General features: G+C 35.7%; 1 protein-coding gene across 5 annotated transcripts in view; it reads right to left on the reverse strand.

Moving 5' to 3' along the window:
• Positions 1-13,464, reverse strand: part of MARCHF7 (membrane associated ring-CH-type finger 7) — a 54,717-nt gene that overhangs the window by 13,297 nt on the left and 27,956 nt on the right. For all 5 annotated transcript variants that reach the window (XR_004300193.1, XM_032409699.1, XM_032409689.1 and 2 more), the window contains exons 3-6: positions 11,172-11,367; positions 9,373-9,540; positions 6,461-7,562; positions 3,899-4,068 (exon numbers count right to left, since the gene is read on the reverse strand). Coding sequence is in view for 4 of the 5 variants with exons in the window: in XM_032409699.1 (XP_032265590.1) it covers positions 3,899-4,068; positions 6,461-7,562; positions 9,373-9,540; positions 11,172-11,367 (1,636 nt within the window). In the remaining variant the exon portion in view is untranslated. The remainder of the gene's footprint in view (positions 1-3,898; positions 4,069-6,460; positions 7,563-9,372; positions 9,541-11,171; positions 11,368-13,464) is intronic.

Consider the following 13,464-nt stretch of genomic DNA (forward strand, 5'->3'; position numbering starts at 1 on the left):
TCTAATTCCAAAATGCCTATGTTCTTTTTTTTTTTTTTAATTTTTTTATTGTTATGTTAATCCCCATACATTACATCATTAGTTTTAGATATAGTGTTCCATGATTCATTGCTTGTGCATAACACCCAGTGCTCCATGCAGAACGTGCCCTCCTCAATACCCATCACCAGGCTAACCCATCCTCCCAACCCCCTCCCCTCTAGAACCCTCAGTTTGTTTTTCAGAGTCCATTGTCTCTCATGGTTCTTCTCCCCCTCCGATTTCCCCCCCTTCATTCTTCCCCTCCTGCTACATTCTTCTTCTTCTTTTTTTCTTTCTTAACATATATTGCATTATTTGTTTCAGAGGTACAGATCTGAGATTCAACAGTCTTGCACAGTTCACAGTCAAAATGCCTATGTTCTTAACACACTGTATTATCTGTTTTTCTGCCTACACAACACTAACAATGTAACTGCAAATATTATCAGAAAGTGAATCATGTTGTTTTTCATTTTGGTAATGGCTAACATTCCTGGGCCAAGAACAAATGCTTCCATGCTGAACACTCATTTCATCTTAATAATGCCCGAGGGCACTGACTTAATAAAGACAAGAGGCTGTCATAACACCATATAGCTAAGAAAAGGCTGCTACAGGTGAGATGGGTCTGTCCCACAGCTTTGGGATCAGACTACCTTAAAACAAAACATAAGCCCCGGACCCCGAGGCGGCCTTGGCTACCTAGCTACACAAAAACAAAATTTTCCCAGGAGCCTCATAATCTCCAGCTTGAACAGGTTACCCAACTCTTCCAAAAGATTATTAAAATTAGTATTAATGCCATCATACCTCATAAATGATTTTCCTATGTCACCATTATATCAGACCGTCAATCTCATACAAGTGTGTCCATTTACTAATCTGATCCAATTTCCCACCCTTCTCACCCTACTAGTCATTTTCACTATGTCCTCTGGTACTCATGGTCTAAATTTCTCATAATCAGTCTCTTTTTTTGATTAATCTCTTCAACTTCATGCCTAAATCACAGGGCCCCTCTAGACTGATACATACTTTTTTTTCCCACAACAACCCCTTTACCTCAGGACCAAGAAGTAGAAATAAATAACCCCTATACCTATTGCTATTTTGAAACTCTAAGTCCATCCTCTTTCATTAATAACTTTAGCACCTGGATTTCCATCTTTATCAACTTCTTGGCTACTTCAATATCCACACACATTTCCTCAACATCCATGCTTCTAAGTATTACCCTTCCCCAGCCCAGCCATTCTCTACAGTCATACCCTTGACTTTGTCATCATAGTTTTCTGCACTACCCCTAAATCTGTATTTTAGGCATTTTCTCCAGTGTACCCACAACTTCTCATCATTTCAGGTTACCTACTCTGGCAATTCTCTTCAATGTCAATGAGACTCATAGACACTAACCCTACCACTTTCTCACTATCCACTTCTTGATGTCCTTACACTCCCCCTCTTGATTTTAATTTCCATGGCCACCACAGCTATGTCCTTACGAATATCCTTAACTCTCTTCATCATATTTGCCTAGCAAAGATCCCAACCCCAGCAAACTCAAATCCATGTCTATATCCAAACATCTGAAAACTGCTTCTAAAAAAATGTACATCTCACTTTTTAATCATATTCAGAGCCACAGATTTTTATGGACACTGGTACCTCCAGAAAACCCTAAAAACGTCTTCAAGTATTATTTTCCCTCCATATCAAAATCTCTTAACCTGTCCCCTAATCAGCTAAAGACCTTACCTCTTTAAGAAAACAGAAGTAACTGTAATTACACAGGAATTCAAGCAAGCATCCTCTCATCAAAGCAACAAACTGACCATATCCATATCAACACCAGCCTTCTAGATATAAAGTATTTTTTTTTCCTATTAAAGGCTAAAACTTTTTTCTTTCCATTGTATCTTTTATTAAAATAAAAGATGCCCTAAAATCTCCCACTTCAAATAAAACAAAAAACACGTCTTATGACCCCATTTTACTCCCCAATTCCTCCCCCTTATCACCAGTCTCCTTAACAATAAAGCTTATTGGAAGAGGGGTCTATGTGGCTGTTTCCTGTCTTACCTTTTCTCTCAATCCCATTAATCATGCTCATGATTCCACCACTCCACAAAAACTGAAGCCACCAAGGACATTCATGCTACCAACTGCCATTTCTTTGTTCATATCTCTTTGTGATACCTGACAGGATTGATCATACCCTCTTCAGAACACCTTCTTCTTTTGGCTTGCACAATACTACATTTTCTTAGTTTTCTTCCTACCAGATTGAGGCTACTCCTCAAATCTCCTCTGCTCCTATTAAATGCTTGGGTGCCCCAGGGCTCTGTCCTGGCATTCCTTTGATACCTGGTTCTTGCTCTTGGGATCTTACTTAATCCCATAGCTTAAAATTATTACTTATGTGCTCCAATTCCCCAAAATTTAACTTTCAGAACTAATGATCTCCTGAAACACCAGGTTTGTCTACTAACTGCCTAGATGACATTTTTAGATGGTTCTCTAATAAGCTGTTTATGTCTAAAACAGAATTATTTCCTGCCCCACACTTATTCCATTCCTACTTTTCTTTTAGTTCAGTAAATGGCCCCACCATTTACTTAGTTGCTCAAGGCAAAAATATAAACTTCTCAAATTGTTCTTTCTCCTTCACTACATCCAATCCATTGGCAAGTCATACAGAATCTACCTCCCAAACATACCAGAATCCATCCATTTCTACCACTACCATCACCATCTCTTATAAGATAGATTCCTGGACGGACTCCTTGCCTCTACTCCTGTCCCCCTAAAATCCATTCTCCACAGAGCAACCAAAATAAAATCATTTTACTCCCCTGCCTTTCAGTGGCTTCCCATCACACTTAAGACAAAAATCTAAACTTCAGACATTCGTTTTAAAAGTCTTAAATGAGATAACCTCTGCTAATCTCTCTTATCTCAACTGTATCATCCGTCTCCTTACCACTAATTATACTCCTGCCACACTGCATTTCCTTCAGTTCCTCAAACACACCTGTCATGTTACCACCTTAAAGTTTTCACACTAGGAGTTTGCTCAGTTGGAATGCTTTTGCCCTCATTTTGGAATAGCTAGCTCCTCTTTGTTCAGTTTAAATGTCCTCACCTCAACAAGGCATTCCTTTAACACCCAATACCACCACCAAAGCAAGTGCCTTGTCTGTCTTGTCCACCATTCTAGATCCCACATTTAGAACTGTGCCTGGCTGCCTAACGGGTACTCAATAAACAATGAATCCCTATAGTAACCTTATTATTACTGCACAACAGCATTAGAAACAAATATTTCTCAAGGACACACAGCTGGTAAATAGTATTATTTCTTCAATTCAATTCAAAAGGATCTTACATAACATATAAGGATCAACCGTGATAACCAATTATAGTTATCAAACATCTATGAAAAAGTAGTTTGTTGGGTTAATGAAACATAAGAGGGGTGCCTGGGTGGCTCAGTCGTTAAGCGTCTGCCTTCGGCTCAGGTCATGATCCCAGGGTCCTGGGATCGAGCCCCACATTGGGCTTCCTGCTCAGCGGGAAGCCTGCTTCTCCCTCTCCCACTCCCCCTGCTTGTGTTCCCTCTCTCTCGCTGTATCTCTGTGTCAAATAAATAAATAAAATCTTAAAAAAAAAAAAAAAGAAATATAAGAAACACTAGGAGAAATTAAATTTACAAAGACTAATGAATGCTCTTTAGTACTTTTGCTTCAAAAAATAACATACGTTTGATGTGTATAACTTTCACAATAAATTATAATCAGATTTGCTAACTAAAATGCATTGATATGTACATCTCTTGGAAAAACTGTGAAAATAAAATACATAAAAAGGTAAATCTCACCAGAGTTAATTTTGGCCTGTAACCACTTTTTCATACATTCTTGGTGGACATACTGCAAACTTCCTGTGCACTTGCATGGCTCTATCAGCAAGTTAGATGATGATGCAGCTGCCATCTGACAAATTCTACATAAGTCACCTTCTTCTTCTTCAGAGTCCTCTAAAAGGAGGCTAGAAAAGAAGGAAAGTTTTGTAAACAGCTATGATAACTCATCCTGGTTGGTCATTTCCAATCATACCTAATCTCAAACAATGTCTTTGTTATTTCTACTCATGTTCTGAGTAGAAAAAAGCAAAAAACCTTAAAAAACAGCGATCACCATAAAAAAACCAGTTCAATAAGAATGAAAATTACAGTATTTTAAAGGTAAATGAAACAGGGTATCTCCTATTATCTTCAAATGCTTTAAGTAATTTTGCCTTTGATATCACATTTTAAGTTCCTTATTTTTCACGATCACTTTACAAACATCCCTAAGAGATTTTAATTTTTACAGTATCACAGACTACTTCAAATTCCAATAGTATAAAGGAATATACGTATATACTTATCACTTTTCTCCCCCACCTCCTAAAAAAACTGTTAGGACAACTTCAATAAATTAAATAATGACCTGTGTTTTTTTCATTTACATGCTATCAGAACCACATATATTTAAACTGATAAGACTTTTTGTATTAAATCACAGTAAAAAAACAATAGGTTTTTAAATTCTCCATTTCCCCCACCTGCTGCAATGTTATTCAGTCATCCTGATTTTTACAGGGCAGGCTTTTAAGTGTGAAGCCTTTCCATTAAACTATGTTCTCTATTTAATAGGCCAACATGTACTGCTTAATTTAAATGCAAAATGATAGGGGTGTGTGTGTGTGTGTGTGTGTGTGTGTGTGTGTGTGTGTAATTTTTTTGTTAAAATCACTATTACCTTAGTCTATTGCTGGCACGAAAGAGGTACTCAGTAAATTAAAACAACTGAATGCTTAAACTGCTACTGAAATACAAGTGGATTATACAGGTTCCTAATGAATTTAGCAAAAGATGTGTGGAAAGAGGATTAGACGCACAACGACGAAGTGACTATCATGCTCTGGCTGAACCAGAGATATAACCTCAAGCATAAATATTTATGTTTTACCTTCAGATTTAACCTTCTTTGGCTTATAGTTTCAATTATTTTTTATTTGGGGGGTTCAATTTTTTAGATTCTTATTAATTCACCTGCAGAGTGTCTTAAAATCTTCATGTATGAGCAAAATATATAATAAAGGAATACACATACAGTCTCTATGACAAAATAACCAACAAATGCTGCTTTATAAACTATCTAACCAGACAGGGTGGTGCTGGCTTAATTTGTTTCTCTCTGGAAATTACTAAACTAATGCTTTGCTCTATTTATACCACTGCACTCAAATTAACCTAACTTTGAACACAAGAAATATAATAGTTACTAAATTCCTCAGCAGACAGCTTGTAATCAGAGGGAGTTGCTAAAATGACATTAAAGCTAACACTACCAGGGCAGTGAATCTTTCTCCAAGGAAAAACAGCAAACTTTAAGTGTAGGAAAATAGTCCCATGGTACAATTTGTCCTACATAAGGAAAAAAGGGAATGTTGTGGCCTAACGTCCAACATTTCAGTTCCCTGTCCCCAGAGGTAGATTTGAAAGTATTTCTTCTTCTTAAAAAAAAAAAAAAAACCTAAAATGACAGTAACAACTATGCTTCCCAACAATTCCATTACAATAGGGCTTTATGAACAAGAAAAAAACAAAAACACAAAACACCCCACAGCCTTCACTTTACCTAAGTCTTTTCTTCCTACAAGTATATTTTACATGTACTATCCTAACCTGTTTTATCAGGAAAATTATTTTTTATAAAAATTATCTTAATAGTTGGAAAAACTAAGTACACTAACATGACAAAATAATCAAGTTGGGACTAAAATCTCTGATTTTTCATCTTTTCCCTCTTACCAGAGATTTTTAAGCAATCTTCAACTCTACAAAGATACATTTACATAAAAAGATTCTAAGTCCTGAATTTAAACTAGTATTTCTATCAAATATTCACAATATACAAAGAATATTCAGTATATACCTGGACTTCAAAAACAAAATAATTTGTGTAAATGATTTTACCTCATTCCGAAAAAGAGTCTGAGATAAGAAATACAAATAAATGGTAAATAAATCTTACTAAACGCTAAGACAGATTGTTTTGATAACCCGTAACCACTGGAGCCCCTTTACCAATCCCATTTAGCAATGGTCCACCAAGGAACAGGTAAGAGATTAAGATTTTTGTCTTTTTGTGCATCTGTATCAAAAGCTGGTTAAAAATAATCTTTAGATTATTTCTTGATGCAATCTATACTCCCAGTGCCTACCTTATTAATTCTCATCCATTTCCTTTGAGAATCTAACATCTTAGTGGATATAAATTTTAAGGAAAAGAAATCTCAGATACCAATGTTATGAGAAACCATTTATAGAAAAGGACTTCTTCCTCTGATCCGCTCTTTGCTTTACGAACTTAGGACAGGTATTCAAATTTACCTCTCTTTTATTTTCTGCAGTCTTTCTGGGTCTCTTGAAGGTGCACTTTTAGTTTTATCACTTTTTCCATCAGATGAACTCCAACCTGAAGGAATAATATCTACAGTAATCATGACATTGTCGGTCAAATTATTTCCAAGTGCTGGGGGGACTGCAAATCGAAACAAGGAACCAGGCAGGACCCCTGTTATTCCTGTATTTCTTCCACTGTGGGCTGAATCTGACGTGGAGCCACCTGCAGCAGCATTACTCGAAGCTGCAGATGCTTGTGATCTGTTGGCAGGAGCCCCAAGGGGATCACTCTGTGCTTCAAGGTGAACCACTTCATTTGATTCTCTTCTAAAAATATGATGAGATCTAGGTGGTATATCAGAGGTAGGTATCCTTGAAGATTCATCTCGTCCCTCTCGTCTCCTTCTAGAGAACAAAGGTGTGCATCTATTTCTAAGTGAGGAAGATAACCATGGTCCTGTATTTCTACCTTCAGGTTCTTGGTTAAAATTTTCTGAATCTGGCTCAGAGCTATGATTTTGGCTAAGAGAGGACAAACCCCATCTTCGCCTAAGAAATCGAAATCCCTGAGAAGCTTCAGATGCCCTATTATCGGGAACATCAGAAGTTGATGCTGCATTGCTACGAGACTGTGAAGCTGTCAAGATTCTTGGAGACACATAAGAATTTTCAGAACTCAATGATCTTGCATTCAAGGAATCCTGGCTAGATCTTCGTGAAAAAAAGGTAGATGACATACTAGAAGCTATACGCGACAGCAATCTCCTGGTCGAACGTCTACCTTCGTTGTCAGAAGATTCTTGAAATGATCTTTGAGATGAACCAACCCTATCTGAACTGCTTGAGGTTTCATCTCTATTTGAAATATAAGAAAATCCAGGTTGTGTACTGCTTTGGGGAGATTCCAATTCTCTTGGAGAAGAATTTGATCTTAGAGAATTTCTACTAGAGTCCCTAGAACATGGTATGGTCTGATGTTCAGAAGGCATTTGGTGGTTTGTGGATGATGTATTCAACTGTAAAGTGCTCACTGAGTTATCTTTTGGTCTTGCTCCCTGTGAATATGAAGAAGGAACTCTGTCTTGAACATCTATTTTTGAAAGAAAAGAAAGATACCAATTACGTGAAATAAAATTTGAGTATTATTAAATTTGCATTTATTAACTAATTACTGTAAACTGAAATACTGGATTCAAACCAAATACTGCTATACTATAAATATACAGCTTAACTCTTATTATAGGGAAAAAAAATAAATATATTTCTTTCTATACCTTTGATAAAATCCAGTACATTGTAAACTGAAAAGAAAGAAATGTGTCACAGCTTATGAAATAAACATCTAAATCTACTAACTTGTTGAAGGTATAACAGTCTGAATTTGTTAATCAGAAATTGATATGATAAAATAATATCCAAATGGACAAGGAATTTTAAATGGGCCAAATAATTCACTGTGAATGACTCTCACAACAAATAAAGACAAAATAATCCTAGGGAGACAGTGTTTTGGAGATTCTTCTTACTCTGTAATAAGCATAAAACGAAACACAAATATTATCATCCTTATAATTTTATGGCAAACCTTGTTACCAGCTAAAACTTTCTCCAATCTTTTTTCTTTCAAATTAAGAGCAGTGGATGTTATCTCTGGTTACTCATCAGACATACCTCTACTTGCTGGGAGCTGGGTCAGAATAGTGCCCTGGTAGCTGCAATTTTGAAAAGTATACTACTGGTGGTTCAAATCTTGAAATGGGATGAGAAATACTTTTGCCTTCCTTTATAACGAATACTCATCCATACACCTACTTAAGAGTAAGATTGCTACTGCACTAACGCAGAGAACCTCGTGAAGGGATAAACTCTTAGTGGTTAAATCTTTTCTATCCTATACTTGCAGACCTCCAAGCATAGATGGTATTGATACTATATACTACAGCTCCTCCATCTGAAGCCAAGCAAATAAAAAGATGTTTTCACTGTCTTAAGCAAAGGCTTGCCCCAATAAGCTTATTTAAAATAACCTACACCTTTAAGAACAAATGTATTTTCTTCTATGTAAATCAAACTCCACTTTTGCCTGCTAGATCTGCCAATTTCAAAAAGCACTTTCTGTTTTTCAGTATTTCTGTTTCATAGTATTTAATTTTGAAAACCTTAAGCTTAATGTACACTGACAGAAATAGTGTGGGTCTTTATTGCAACTGAATGAAAATAAAGGTACATTCACGTTAAACAAAAGTAATTCTAAACTATGCCAACATGTTGATTTCAAGCTTTAGTTAGGTCAGAATTTTTTTCAGTAAATACAGTAGGTATTATATATGTATTGTCTCTTATGATTTTCTTAATAACATTTTCTTTTTTATAGCTTACTTTATTGTAAGACTACATTACATAATACATATAACATAAAAAGTATGTGTCAACTGTTTATGTTTTTGGTAAGGCTTCCAGTCAGCAGTACGGTTTGAGTACTAAAGTTTTGGGGGATTCAAAAGTTATACATAGATGTTTCAAGTGCCAGTACTGGAGGATGGGGGGAGATAGGTATCAGTTCCCTCACCCCTGCATTGTTCAAGAGTAAATGTATAAGGCAAATGATCATTATTGGGGTATACAAAAATTATGTAGTATAATTTAGAACATATGCATTCTTAAAAGGAAAAGCGTAAGAAAATTACAGGCAGACGGAACCTAGATATTAATGTACATCTATTTCAAACTTTTTATTTTTAAAAACATAATAAGGTACTAGAATACATATTAAGCTATTTTGAAATCTTCACAAGATGCACTTCATGTATTCATTTGTACTGTGATTTTAATGATACGCAGAAAGAGAGAAATATAACATTATTAGATAAGTTACACATAACAATACAACTTATACTTACATGATGAAGTTGTGAAATCACCACTTCGGTGACTATAATCCATAAGATTACTAATGGAAGAATCTGCTCTTCTCTCTAAATCTCTTCTCTCTCTCATTAAGTCAGTTCCAAATGATCCAAGTACCATTGATGAAGATCTGGGAACTTGATTATGTCTCCATGAAGAATCTTAAAATAATTGAAGACATTTTAATTCAGAGAAAGCTTTCAAGGTTTCTGATGACCAATCTTCAGTATTACACAGGGAGGTTATTGTGATTTATTATAGGAATCTTCAAGGTTACAGAGTTGCAATCAGAAGCAAAATTCAGCAAAACATAAAATTATTCTTAATGAACTCATCACTTATAAAATTATTTCCTACTCAGAAACACATTCTTCTCTAACACTAAAACCGACCACCCATCTATGATGCCAATGTCTCAGTCACTTTCTAGAACATCTGACCATACAGTGTAAACATAATGTAAAATAACTACAGAACAAAAATGCAAAGCTTGCCAAAGATGCAGAATTTCCTGAAAAGTCAATGAAAGTGATGTTGGAGAGAACAGCCAAAATCAAAATCAAGCCATCTCAAAATGGAAAATGTTGTCAGTACAGATACTGACAATATTTTATCAGAAATATTATCATTGACATCGCACTTGGTTCACTCTTATTCTAAGAATTAAAGTATTGTTGCAATCATAATCTTTTTAAATGAAATCCTACCTAACAAAATACATTAAAGGTAAGTCTCACAACCTTGCCCCTATTTACCTTGAAAATTTTGGTTCTTCCTTTCCTAGTCCCAATAGTCTTATTGATTCCTCCTCATTAAGGGAAATGGCCCAGGGTATTTAATGCTATGCCTTCACAGAGTAGAAGAGACCAAAAATATCTGGTGTTTCTCTACAGTGTTAAGGACAGTCTGCTCTTACCCATCACACTACTCTTAATATTCTTCAGATGGGCAGTGTCTTTCCCAAGGAGGTCCTGTCTATCAAAATAGAAAGGAATCGCTTACACTAATTCAACTGATAATACATAAGCATTTCAAGAATTTTATCTCCCAACTGTGTCATCACAAATTCTGTCTCATCTTAAAACTATTTCAGGCATTCCCTGGTGTTTCATTTGAAGAGGAGTGTAAGTGTAAGTGAGGAGGGAACCTCTTGCCCTCTCAAGAAAGAGCTTTTCAATTTGTGCAACAAATGTGTGTCTGTGAGTACAAAATACCATGTATGGAGCTTTATGGATAAGTCACCTAAATCCCAGAATGGTTAAGTGACTTGTCCAATGCCATATAGCTAGTTAGACGGCTAAAATCCCCACATTCAGATTCCTTATATAGAACTCCTACAAAAACACCAACTATTTTTGTTTAAAGAATTTCTGTTTTTGAAAAATAAGTATAGACCACAACATTTACAAAAGATATGCTTAGGATAGGAAATACTAATATGTATCAGTAAATTTGCCTTTCTAGTGTAACAATTACAAAACTGACTTCTTATATAACAACCGGCAAAATACATGTCACTTTTACTAATTTGATTACCATGCATATCAGCTATTCTAATTAATCAAAATATGCTAATCCTGTTTGTCGGATATTTGTATCAAATTTAGAACAAAAATCCAAAACTAAGTTTATTTCAGTTGTAGCACTAACTTAAGGTAAGATTTGAGAAACTCCACTACATTTGACCCACTATCTTACATGCATTCTACTTGCTCAATACCACTATGTCTTGGAAAAAGGGCTTTAGTCCAAAATGCATAGATAGTGACTCTTACACAGATTTAACTCTTACCTGATACTGCATTTAAACCATGTCCAGTATTTCTCCCGACTGAGGTAGATGTACAGTTTGTGCAGGAAAGTTTAGGTCTTTTTGAATCATGATCCCGTTGCTGGTTTTGTGATCTTGATCGTGCTCCCTGAGTTATCTCAGATTCACTATACCATGTAGACTGAAATGGTGATGCAGATGCTGATGCTGATGTAGACTGTAAGTTTAAAAAAAAAAAAAAAGTGTTCTGATGGAAGAACAGAATGCTGCTTGCATTCAGTCTATGAAATTTAATCCCCAATTTCACTCATTCCTCGTAAGCACAAAAATTGTTCTACCATGAAGGTTTTTCATAGTCTTTGTTCCTTTCTACCCACGTGTCTCTTTACTTTATACTGTAATTGTACTTTGCTGGGTAATCAATCAGATTTAGATTAAATCTTCCATGTAACTGTATATAATCACTTGGTTAGAAAAAAAGTGAAGAACAAAAACCTTATAATCATTTGTTTTCTTGGTTTAAGATTTCAAACTCCTGAGGAACTGGTTTCCTATCCCTAAAGGACCAAGAAAAACACTAATATATAAACTTATTATGAAAACTACTATAAAAACAGGATTTTTTTTTTTTTAAGATTTTATTTATTTGTCAGAGAGGGACAGAGAGAGAAAGAGACTGAGCAATCTGGGGGCACCGCAAGCAGAGGGAGAAGCAGACTCCCCGCTGAGCAAGGAGCCCAATGTGGGACTCAATTCTAGGACCCTGGGATCACGACCTGAGCCTAAGGCAGATGCTTAACCGTCTGAGCCACCCAGGCTTCCCCCCAAAAAAGGTTTTTCAAATAATAAAAAATTCATCCTGCATCTAATGCCCATTCTCAGAAATACAGTCATATATCACTAATAAATGGTATTTTTTTTCATTCTGATTTGAAAGTTTTTCATCAGTGAAGCAAGAAACAGATAAATGAGTACATATTAAACACAGTACATATTAAAACTCTTAACTCAAGGTTTTCTCCTTTAACACGTTAAGTATACACAAACAATCCATAACACAAAAATCACTCAGAACGTACAAACTATTTTACTTCCCCCTAATTCTTTAATTGGTTAAGCAATTTAGTCAATATAAGGCATAAAAAGGATAAGGATTAGTTTGTTCCCTTAAAAATGTAGGTTTAAATAATAACATAATATTTCAACCATAATTGTTCAAAGTATCTTTTTCTTTAATGCTTCAATTACAAGAAGCATACTGCAAGCTTTCAGGGAACTGTATTACATGGTAACTCTACAGAATAAACCTTGCACACAAAGAAAAGCAGTCAAGATGTAAAGCTGAATAAGGAGGAGTGGGCCAGATCAGGATTTCATTCATCCCTTGAACAGAGAATATTTTGCCCAATGAATGTGGCTTCAGCTTAGTACAAACTTGGTCGCACAAGCCTTCCGCACCAAGTCCTCCACGATCAATCAATCAACTGGAGTAGCATTAGAGATAAAATTCATTAGATATTTCAAAACCAAACCATCTTATGTGCCATAATTAGGGTATTAGGGACCATGTGCTATAGGCCAGTGATTCTAAGACCTCTGAATTTCAGAGACTAAAACAAAAATGTTTCAATGTAAAATTTAGAAAGAATTGCCGCTTTTGACAAGTAAATGAAAATTAGCAAATACCATCTAATCCCACCCCCCGTTTTTAAAAGGGGCATTTTAGGGGCGCCTGGGTGGCTCAGTCCTTAAGTGTCTGCCTTCAGCTCAGGTCACGATCCCAGGGTCCTGGGATCGAGCCCCACATCGGGCTCCCTGCTCTGTGGGAAGCCTGCTTCTCCCTCTCCCACTCCCCCTGCTTGTGTTCCCTCTCTCGCTGTGTCTCTCTCTGTCAAATAAATAAATAAAATCTTTAAAAAATAAAAATAAAGGGCATTTTATATGTTCCCAAAACATGATGGATTTAACAGAATAAAACAGACAAAGTGAATAAACTTCATTTGCACAAAATCTTTTCCTTATTTTTCTTGTTTTGCATGGACCAGACAAACTGTTACTGAATAGCACTTGTGTAAATATGACTTTGGGAATTACTGAATGAGGAAATATCATCAGATCAACTACTTCTTAGAAAGATCCTTAGAGCATTGCGGAAGATGAAAAAAATGGAACAGAAAGTAGGAAGCTCAACTATAAAGTCATTGAAATGGCAGGAAATAAGTCCTTGTGACAAAATGGGAACAGAGAGTAATTGTAAGACATAAAAACTCATCAAATTTAGAGACACAGTGAGAAATGAACAAAAAGTCTAAAA

The sequence above is a fragment of the Phoca vitulina genome, unplaced genomic scaffold (assembly GCF_004348235.1).
Source record: "Phoca vitulina isolate PV1807 unplaced genomic scaffold, GSC_HSeal_1.0 scaffold1, whole genome shotgun sequence".
NCBI classification, from domain to species: Eukaryota; Metazoa; Chordata; class Mammalia; order Carnivora; family Phocidae; genus Phoca; species Phoca vitulina.